The sequence below is a fragment of the Onychostoma macrolepis genome, chromosome 19 (assembly GCF_012432095.1).
Source record: "Onychostoma macrolepis isolate SWU-2019 chromosome 19, ASM1243209v1, whole genome shotgun sequence".
Taxonomy (NCBI): domain Eukaryota; kingdom Metazoa; phylum Chordata; class Actinopteri; order Cypriniformes; family Cyprinidae; genus Onychostoma; species Onychostoma macrolepis.
The window spans coordinates 16,496,437-16,507,716 of NC_081173.1; the positions used below are offsets into that span (position 1 = coordinate 16,496,437).

Consider the following 11,280-nt stretch of genomic DNA (forward strand, 5'->3'; position numbering starts at 1 on the left):
TTTATTTTAAATTAGTATAAACAATCATATAAAACAGAGAACACTGAAGGCTTTTCATGCTGCACTTTACACTTTGTTGAGTTAAGTTAAGTCTGTAATGTTTTTCAGCATATACTGTAGTTGTTAGAATTCGGTCTCAGAAACATTTTCATACACTCACATTTTTATATATGTGTAACATTTCAGTTCTAACAGTTTTTTAAATGTTTGAATCAATAAACATATATATATGTGTGCGTGTGTGTGTGTGTACATATATATATATATATACATATAGATAGATATATGTGTGTGTGTGTGTGTGTGTGTGTATGTATATATATATATTATATATATGCATACACACATAAGCCTCTTATGTGCACTAGCTATACTTTATTTGATCAAAATACAGTAAAACAATAATATTGTGAAATGTTATTACAATTAAAAATAAAATGTTTTTTATTTTAGTGTGTATTTAATATATTTTAATTTATGTATAATACATTTTAAATATAATAAATATTTTTATTTTATAAATAAATAAATATTTTTATTTTATATTTAACATTTTTATAACATCAAAGACTTCTCTGACATCAATGGAAATCATTTCCTACATAAAAGGTCTTCAAAATGTCTCTTTAGCGCAAAATGACATACAAAACAACCGCTTTGTTTTTATAGTGACACAGCAAAACGCTGACCTATGCAATGGTAACATTCCCAAATGCCACAATGAGTCCTACAAGCAAAATGAACAGCACAGAAAATAAAAAGTAACAGCTCTTTTCTTTTAGTGCCACTGTCCATACAGTGGAAAAAGAAAGATGGACAAAGAAATACATATAGAGAGAAAAGGGGCCTGAAATGAGGTTAACACACTCACTTACACCGATACACGTCCTTTTAGGGTCCCTCAATAGGGGAACCCTCATCTGTGTCTTCAGAAGTTATTTTCCACCCTCAATAAACAGGCCAACCATTGTCACATAGAGGGCTCTCGTTATTATTTTTTGAAGTAATTACACCTTATTATCTGTGTTTACTTTAGCGAGGGTGAGTGCAGGTGTGGGACAGGGAGTTGTGGGTGGTGGTGATGGGCCGCACTGCTGAACAGTTGCCCCTGTGAGTCTTTTTTTTTTTTTACTCAAGGTTTGGGCATTGTAGCTGTGCTCTGCCACTAATTTCAGACCCACAAAAGAAACGTGCAATTAGGCCTATTATTGCAGCAGCTGCGCGCTCCCTGCACGACGGCCCCCTGTCTTCTCTTGGCTCATGGTGGAGATGCTTGCTGCGGTCGCGTACACCCCAGTGCGACCGCAACACCCATCCTATGTGTGACAGAAACACCACAGAATAAACAAATAAACTGGATATAGGTTATCAGTATATAAAACTAAGTGAGGATGTGAATTAATTTTTTTTAATCACAATAAAACAAATTGCGATGTTAGAATTCACACATATAGTGTTAATAAAATATATACCATGTTGTAGTGTGTGAGTGTGAGTGTGTGTGTGTGTGTGTATACATACATATATATATATATATATATATATATATATATATATATGTGTGTGTGTGTGTGTGACCCTGGACCACAAAACATAAGGGCCAATTTTTGAAATTGAGATTTATACATGATCTGAAAGCAGAATAAATAAGCTTTCCATTGATGTATGATTTGTTAGGATCTGACAATATTTGGCCGAGATACAACTATTTGAAAATCTGTAATCTGAGGGAGCAAAAAAATCTAAATACTGAGAAAATCACCTTTAAAATTGTCCAAATGGAGTCCTTAGCAATGCATACGGTAGGGAATTTACAAAATATCTCAATGGAACATGAACTTTACTTAATATCCTAATGATTTTTGGCAAAAAAGAAAAATCAATAATTTTGACCCATACAATGTATTGGCTATTGCTACAAATATACCCGTGCTACTTATGACTGGTTTTGTGGTCCAGGGTCATATATATATATATATATATATATATATATAGATAGATAGATTTTTGACAGATTGTTTGACACTACTGAAGACTGGAGTAATGGCTGCTGAAAATTTACTTTGATCAAATAAATGCAGCCTTTGTGCACATAAAAGACTTCTTTCAAAAATATGTAAAACTCCCAAACTCTTGAGCAGTAATTTATAATTAATGTTTTCATATTTTAATATATATATTATTATTTCAAAACATTCAATCTGTATTTCCTAACTGATTTATGAATTTTAAAAACTATTTGAGCTTAAATTTTAGATGTGTTGTCATTGATTTCAGGTCAGGGCGAATGACCTGTTGACAGAATTTAAAAGGATCCAAATTCACAAGCAATTGCAAACAGGACAAAAGAAATAATATAATGGAAAATACTACACTGGCCTAAAGATTGTGCGTGCTTAATCATTCTCATGAACTGTGAAACTGACTTTTGGGGAAGCCACAAAGACCCACCTTGCTCAAACACAAGAGGCCAATCTTCCGCCTTCAGGCACAAACAAAATGGCCCTGGAATCTCCACTGTTGCTCTCACTTAGTGATTTTCACACCTCGATGACTCTCCAACAATTAAAATAATGATCCAGCACAGAGCACTTATTTTGAAGGGCATGGGTGGATTTACATGTTATGATTGTGTGCGTCTGCAAGATGTGGGTGTCCCTGATGTCAAAAAGAGGATGTAATCATAAATTTGACATCAGGTCATTAATGTCAGAATCAACAACTGAAAATCTATTAAATAACACATAGTTGAGCAAGTAGGTGCAGCCTTCATACATGTAGGCTAAGAGCGTTAACAAACCAATGCAACGCACATCATAGCCAAACATGCAAATTTCTGTCAGAAAGAATTGAAGTTCTAAAACAAATGATCATTTCATACATTCACAAATTATATTTTGAATTTTGGGGAGAGAAAATATGTAACATGAGGTTTTAAAATATGAGCAAATGAAGCCTCTGCGGTAGGAGATGTCTTATTGGCATTGATTTCAGCTCATTATGTCCTTGGGACTCATAGCCACAAATCTAGAGAAATCATTTTGCCGGGGGGGGGGAGTGCGGCTGGGCAAATTGGCTTCTGGTTCTGTGTGGGAGCCCTCGCTGTGAAGAGCAAAAGAGCAGGGCCCGGTCGGGAGTGGGCAGGCCCAGGCAGGACCGGCTGGGGCTTCACGCTGTGACCACCTCCGTGCCTCTGACAAACACTTCACTGGATAATCTCCCCACCAGAGACTCTGCCAAGCCCCATGAGCTCGGGGGGAAGCGTCAGGGCACAACCGAGCAGTTTCTCCATGGATGTATGCAGCTGCATCACTGGATGTTACATGAAAATCTGCTGAATGACTAACAATATTTACCAGACTTTACTGAGCTGTTTAGATTTAGGATTAGGAAGACGATTACAATTTCATGTATGCAAGACAATTCTCTGCCTCATATATATATATATATATATATATATATATATAAATAAATAAACAAACAAACATCAAACAGAATACGGAAAACAAATCTTTATTATCACAATTATTAACACAACTTGTATATAAGGGAGGGGGGAAAAATATTGATATCAGTTTCAACTGACCCGTTTTACAACGCAGGGCTTCTTACAGAAGTAATAAGAGAAGTCACGTTTTCTATTGACAGAACAAACTGACAATATTCAAACGTGGAAAAACCCATTTTCAGCTCAAGTAGTCCAATGTTAAGAGGTTTCCATCTTGTATCCGTGTTTTTCAAGCTCCGATCTAAAAGATGGGAAAAAAGTGGGGCAAAAAAAGTTAAAGCACAATAACTCACAAAACAAGTAAAATAAAATACAGAAAGTATTAAATTTGTAAAAGTAATTACATTTTCATAATATCCATATTATAGTATTAAAGATATACCATTTAATTTTTTCACACATACACACACATATACATATATAAACATACATTTTTTTTGTTTTACTTTTTTAGTTATAGTTAGTTCAGGTTTAGTTATTTTAGTACATCAAGATAAACTAAATGAAAAATGAGTACTGTTGCCTTTATGCTTTTAAGTAAGAAATAAATATATTTTTAAAATATATTTTAGCTTATTTATTTGAAGTCATGAGAATATTTATAATTTTAGTTATAGTTAAAGGTGCAGTAGGAGATTTTTGAAAATGCTAACTTTAGCCTGATAGCACTGAAAGCAAAAATCCCCCTTAAATTGCCTTCCACAGCCACGCCCCCTAAACACACATACGCTCACAGACCAGAACACCAGAGACTACATTACTATAACATTACTACCCCGCTCTGCACATTTCATATGAATCTCTTATCACGTGCGATGTTTGTTCTATTCAACCGTAAGTGCCCTGCGAAGTGAACATCACCTGATAATCCGCAAAGATTCCAGTTCGAAGCAAGCATATATGTTCCATACAAAGGGCATTAAAGTGTGAAAGACGTTAATTTAAATAGCATTTATTTACAGAGGTATATTATGTCACACTTCTCTAGTAAGTTTTGTCTGTGTGTGAAGATGCTGTGCAGCGCAAATCCGTGAATGAATGTTCCGAAGTGAAGCAAACTTCAGCGGATTTTCCCTGCTCACGGAGTAGGGAGCAAAGAACACTGTGTAGGGAGCATGTCAATTGGAACACAGTTCATGCACGGAGCTCACTTCTAACGAGCTGGTTATCTGAATCAGGTGTGTTAACTAAGCGAGACATGCAAAATATGCAGACCTGGGGCGTGAGGACTGGAATTGGGAACCGCTTGGCTACATCATGTGTCATTCACCGGTGAGAAAACTTTATAGTACAGTTAGTAAAAGTATTACAATACCAGGAAGGAAGATCGGGTTGTTGATGTTTGCCATTCTGGCTCTGTCTGCACAGCGTGCGTGAACGCGGTGATGATGTATCCTGTCTGCACGAACAGAGTGCGCAGAGGTATGCTAATACATACGTTGACAGGCAGGTAGGAAAGCCAATTAAAACGGTCGGACCGAGCGTTTTGATTGGACGAACATTTCTTGGTCCTACGCCTTCCACAGAATATATAAATACATTTAGACCACTTAACTTAATGATTGCTATCAGGATGTTAAGAGACTTTCAACCAGCATAACAAAAAATGTTTCTGAAGACAATCACCTATTGCACCTTTAAGTTTAATAACCCCAATTATAAAATTCTTTTTTTTTTTTTTTTAAAGTTTCTAATTGGTTTCCAATTAGAAAACACTTTTGACTAAATATCACGAGTCTCTCCCCCTTTACCATATGTTCAATAGCACAACCATTTCCAGTGCTGGAAATCAAAACTATTTCATGAGCGATATCAATAGAGTTCTAGCTTTAAGGCTTCAGAAAAAAGAAATTAATGCATCTACGCATATACCTTTTTTGAACTTAAAAAATATACAAGAACATTAAATGGCTGCATTTTCTGCAGTCAGGTTCTCACACATAGGAAAGTTCATAAATGTGGTTTGAGGCCACCATGAGTGTTGGTTAGCCATTGGACTATTAGATCCCTAGGGACTGTTTTCTTCTAAATGAGTTTAACCACACAAAATTCTTTAGAAAAAAATGTGGGTTTCACAGGGACTCAGGAAGATTCTGGCAACAGGCACTAGGACAACACAATGTAATATGTATGCCTATCAGGATTCATTCTTCCTGAATTTAGATTAGGCTAGTACACTCCATATTTTTAGTAGGCCTATTTAACTATCAACAGTTTAAAAAGTGCCACAAGGTCTTCTCCACTTCGTATGTATAATCACACAAATTCAACATGTGAAACCTACCTCAGCTGATTAGAAAAGTCGTCCTCTACGTTGTCATCATCCCAGTTATCTTCCCAAACATGAGCGTCCTCGTCTTCATCCAGGCCCGTCCAGTCTGGGAATGACACAAGAGTTTAATGAGGCTGATGACTTACATGGGCCTGGATCCAGCATCAGCTCCACACACACCGTGCACAGCGTGGAGCTATTAGTTTCTGATGTTTTTACCCAAGATTAATCAAATAAAAAGGGAAATTACTGTCAACAATGTACAACTACATTAGGTTTAAAGGTGCTAAAAATGCTAACTGCTAATAATGCTTACTAATATTGTTGTTTCTTTACGTCTGTGGACCAAGGAGCGCTGAAATACTATTTAAGAAATAATGAGTGTTGCATTCATTATTTCATTCATGTCGTTTCTTTTCAAACGCGACAAACCAATCATTTATTGTATAAAGTGAAGAATGTTTTGTCGGTTAGCTTAGCAAAGCTAGCTGAGTCACTGTGGCGTTGTTTGTGTTTATTTACCCGTAAACCGACTAAAGAACGCGTTTCTAGTCAAAACAGAAATCGTTCTCAGTTCACTCACCCTCTGCTGGGAATTCTTCAAATTCATCATCCTCCTCCAACAGCCCCAAATCTACTGTTTGTTTCTTCTCTGACATATCGTGCTACTGATCCCGCGGTTCAACACAGTTTCTCATGGAGGCTCAACGTAATACTGAATATGCTGTGCGCATGCGCAAAACAGTGACTAGGCCTAGCTCTTTGATATGCATAAGGTTTCACTGCCTGTATTATATGAGCTAGCCTAGCTGTTTGAAGTGTTTATTCATGAAGGCTCCGCATAATGAATATGGCTGAATGATTCTAAATAAATGTATTTATTTATCTAAATGATTCTAAATTTATTTATTTGTAATTATTTATTTGTAATTTTATTTGTATTCATTGTCTTTAATTTGTGGAAATAAATACACATGAAATATTATAATAATATAAATATGTACACACACACACACACACACACACACACACAAGTACACACAAACAAATATAGGCTGTGAAATGTGAATATGGCTGAATAACTTGTTTAAAAATAATAAATATAAAAATTCTTCAAATATAACATTGTAATGAATGTAATAATTAAAAATATGAATACATATTATTTTACATTGTGATAGTGTGTGTGTGTGTATACATATGTATGTATATATATATATATATATATATATATATATATATATATATATATACATACACATACATACATATATGTGTGTGTGTGTGTGTATGTATGTATGTATGTATAATGAAATTCTGCATGAAAATGAGTAGAAATTCTTCCAATGAAGGTACATCTCAAAAATTATATAACAGCCACAGGCAAGAACATTGTGTAGTCTAGATAAATGACAGCACATACACCACAAAACCACACATGCCACAATGAAAATTGTCCTGTGGCTCCAATTTGCTGACAGACGGTGAAAACTTCAACCAGTATCCTACTCGCCTATTCTGTTTTTAAATTATTCTGTAATCATCCAAACTCCAAATATAAGTTGACAGCAAATGGAAGTAATTTAGATAGGATGATGACAGCGTACTCATTTTTGCTGACAAATCCAGCATACGCAGTAAGCTAAACAGAACAGCTTGTATATAATCGGACATTCTGGACACGGAGATGAGGAGAATCCCGTTTTGGCTCCAGATTTAGACCAGTGTCATAAAGATGGTGAATTACTAATCAAAATAATTGCATAAAGCTTATGAGCTCTTGGAATAAAGTGGAAGGATCATTCGAGTCTGTCTCAGGTAAGGGCCTGGGAATCTCTCACAGTGTCCGTGGAGCATACCTGAGACTGCAGTTACACTGTGGCGCCTGGAGTCTCAGGAGATGGGGAGGGGGGCTGCCCAGACTGACTCGCAGCCTTTCTTCGTATGTGAGAATGCCTTTCATTGGCCCCTCCAGGACAGTATCGCAACTGAGTCCTCATAGAGGCTCCAACCTTGCCCGGCCAGTCTGGCAGTCTCGCTTCCACCGGCCCTTATCAGGACTGAGATCACAATATGGCCTGAGGGGTGCTAGGACGAGCGGCGGGGACAGGAGGGTTTTATAGGACGGAGGCCGTCATCACCCCCAGCTCCCATCTGACTGATCACTGACTCAGATTAATGACACGACTCTCCTTCTGCCAGTGAAAGTGACAACACACCAGAACATGGGCCTACCTGTCCAAGCGCCCTTGATGAGATAATCACCCCTCTCATTCAGCATAAATAGAAGAATGCCAAATAAGTCAGCAAATACTTCACTGTGAAGACCAACTGTTGGCGCAGAAGTGCATGCGCTATATATGAACTTTGTTTCTTGGTGTATTTTTGTGAATTGCAATGAAAAACTATTTTGCATATAGGGTGTATTGACATTGACATTATAGTGATTATGATCATAAAGAATAAAAAAGGCTTAATAATCCAATAAAGGAAAACATGTCAGCTTTGGCTTTGGAAATCTGTATGGATTGATATGCTTCCTGAATATCTGTCAAGTATATCTAATCCCACTCAGTCATCAAGTGTGAGCTTTGTGATTCATGTGTTATTAATAATATATATATAATAAATTGATTAACAAAATAAATAGGTCAAAAGGTGTGATAACATAAATGTTTACATGCACATTTGAGACAAATAATTATATATAAAAAGTATTTCCTCCAACCCATCTTTCTAGCTATCTCATTCAAATGTCTGTCAATAGGAATTTTACTCTCATATTTTTCATCTGTCTTTCTTGAAAAGGCCTGTCAGCTGGAGCTTGAGGTACAGTTTGCCAACAGCCTAATGACCCTTTATGGCAATACAATCTGATGTCTGTCCCGGCCGGCCCGGTAATCCTGTCCACCTTTGCGGCTTAGTTATGCTCAGGCTTAAGTTGCATATTTTGTATTTATCAGGATTTTGCTGATAAATGCTATCAGCAAGAGAGAAATGAAATATGGGAGGTCTATCTCAAGTTGCAAGAACAGACAGTTATTTCAGTGGTGAACCGCCAGTGAAGCAGATGTCCTGTTGTTATTCTCTTATATTTATTACTTAAGACATAATTTGTGTTTTTCGGTTTGCCCATATAGTTTTATATAAACGTCACCATGAAAAAGATGTATATGTTTTTATATTCCCCTTAAGTATTATACATTCTAGATAACACATCAGAAGGCTATAGATCTGTTTCCATCATTCTGACACAGCTTTTCCCCAGATTTGAACGCATATCCGTCCAATAACAACATACTCAGACAGAAACAAAGAACTCCATGTACCTCGAAATAAACTCAGAATAAAGAAAATGTTTTCCAATGTAAACACCCCATTATTTAGAGTACATCAGTCATTGCTACATAAACAATCCAAAGCCATATTCTGCATATAATGTTAATTTTACTCATTATTTATGTTAAATTCTCTTAACAAAATGATTCATGACAAAAAAAAAAAAAATTATGGCGAGGTATGGGGTCATATGCGAAGTTTGAATATGAACAGTGTAAAGTCTACGAACAAATTGTCAAGCTACAATTTCATCAGGCCCTCTATCAAAGTTTGGGGCAAAACATGGGCACAATCTTTTTTTTTTATTCCACATTCCCCTTAAAATGACAATAAACATTGGGCCTCATTGGGCCTTTTGTAAATGAAGCATTATTACATTAATATATTAAGCATTAAACTAAATTTTGGCAACACTATGATTAAGAGTCGCAATGTTGGTCATATTTGTCTGACCTCACATTACAGTAGTTCATTGTGATTGGTGGCTTATACTGAAAGGTCTCTCTCTCTCTCTCTCTCTCTCTCTCTGGAATGACATTCTCAAGTGAATGTCGCTCATCAAGGGGCTTACGGCGTAAGTGATAAAGTGTTCCACTCTAATACCTGCCCGCTTCTCATCTGTCATCTATAAAGAGGATTGGAAATGAAGCAACATTCTTCAGGATATAATGACCTCAAAAGCATACAGAGGGATATTGTAAAACATATAAATGGAGTGGGAAAATGTGTTTTTGTTTGATCAAAGAAGTAAAACTGCAGTTGATCATGACTATGATCATTTCAGATATACATACTATAAACCATATATTAAAAGTTCTGCTTTGTCGTCCATCAGAATTATGTGTCAGTGTCAAACTGATTCATGCTTGCCTTGATTTCAGGTTGCACAATGCAATATGGAATCGAGTAATACTCGCCATGTGACTACATAGGCCCGGAAATGGCCCTGATTGGACTGATTGATAAATGAAGCTGTCCTTGTTTTTGAGCAAGGCCCCTTCAGCTCTGGACTTCGTCCAGGAAAACCTCTAACAGCCACTTATTAAGTAGTTAGACTCACAAGGCTGTGTGTGCACTGGTCACCTGGGTGTGTGTCTGTAGGTTCTGAGAACCCATTGGCCAATGCTGGACTCTCGGTTGCAAGCTGGTAAGATAACAGAGCGGGTATAATCCTCATTCTTCTCCCTTGAGGTCTGGAGTAGCGTGTTTTTACAGCTTGCGGGGTTGTTTAGCGATGTAATTATTAGCATTTCTTGTAAACATTCTGCATTACCTCCAATGAGTCTTTGTCCCCTTGACCTGCGCTTGACGCGCTCAAAGAGAAGTCGCCATAAAGTGGAGGAGGCGTGAATGTTTTTGCAACTCTCAAGAAAATAAAATTACAGATGACGTATTGAGTGAGACAGCTCATTTCCAAGATAGCATGATTTGAACTGCAAGGAGCCTTTTGCAGAAGTTCACAAAAACGTTCACATGCTAGTACAGGGAGCAGTTAGCAGCTAATGATGATTTGATCGAAATATGCAAGCATGGTCATAAAAACACTCCAAGCATAAAAGTCATTATTGTAATTAATTGTTTGTTTTTTGGCTTCACTAAGATTCATGATGTTTTAACACACCCTGATGTCTAAACTTCCCAAATTAATGCAAAGGGTGAAAATAAAATTAGCTGTTTGTTTATATGATATGGATAAATTTTTGCCCCAACCCCATTTATGCTTGAGTACTCTGGCACCACTTGTGCAAGGATCATACATGTTAGGAAGTGCATAATTAAGTGTATTTAATATATTACATATTGAGCCATTAGCAAAATTTTCTTGGTTCCTGAGCTGTAGACAAGCGGCGAGCTGCATTTAGCCAATATGACTTTTTTTTCTTTTTTTTTTAAATCTAACACAGAGACTATCAAGCCTCTCTTGTGTGTCTGTAAGTTATAGGGCAAGAAACCAAGAAAAAAAATTCTACAGTATAGCTAAAGGCGAAGCTTGAACAACTCGGCCAGTGACAAGCTTTTAAGGAGACCAGAGCACCATGGGTAGTCTGCAGATGAAATACTAGGGGGTGAAAGGGAAAGTAGTGATTTGTCATTAGGACTTTTCAATGAATAGTGATGCCAAGGGTCCAATTTATGGTTTTCATACCCTGCCTTCTTCAGA

At 36.7% G+C, this 11,280-nt stretch overlaps 1 protein-coding gene across 1 annotated transcript; it reads right to left on the bottom strand.

Annotated features, from left to right (window-relative positions):
• Positions 1 to 3,497: 3,497 nt before the first annotated feature.
• sem1 (SEM1 26S proteasome subunit) lies at positions 3,498 to 6,533 on the bottom strand. Its single transcript, XM_058753174.1, has 3 exons — positions 6,364 to 6,533; positions 5,793 to 5,886; positions 3,498 to 3,749 (listed from the first exon to the last, which is right to left on the bottom strand). The coding sequence occupies exons 1-3, from the start codon at positions 6,437 to 6,439 to the stop codon at positions 3,707 to 3,709; spliced, it is 213 nt and encodes a 70-aa protein (XP_058609157.1). The 5' UTR covers positions 6,440 to 6,533; the 3' UTR covers positions 3,498 to 3,706.
• Positions 6,534 to 11,280: the final 4,747 nt, after the last annotated feature.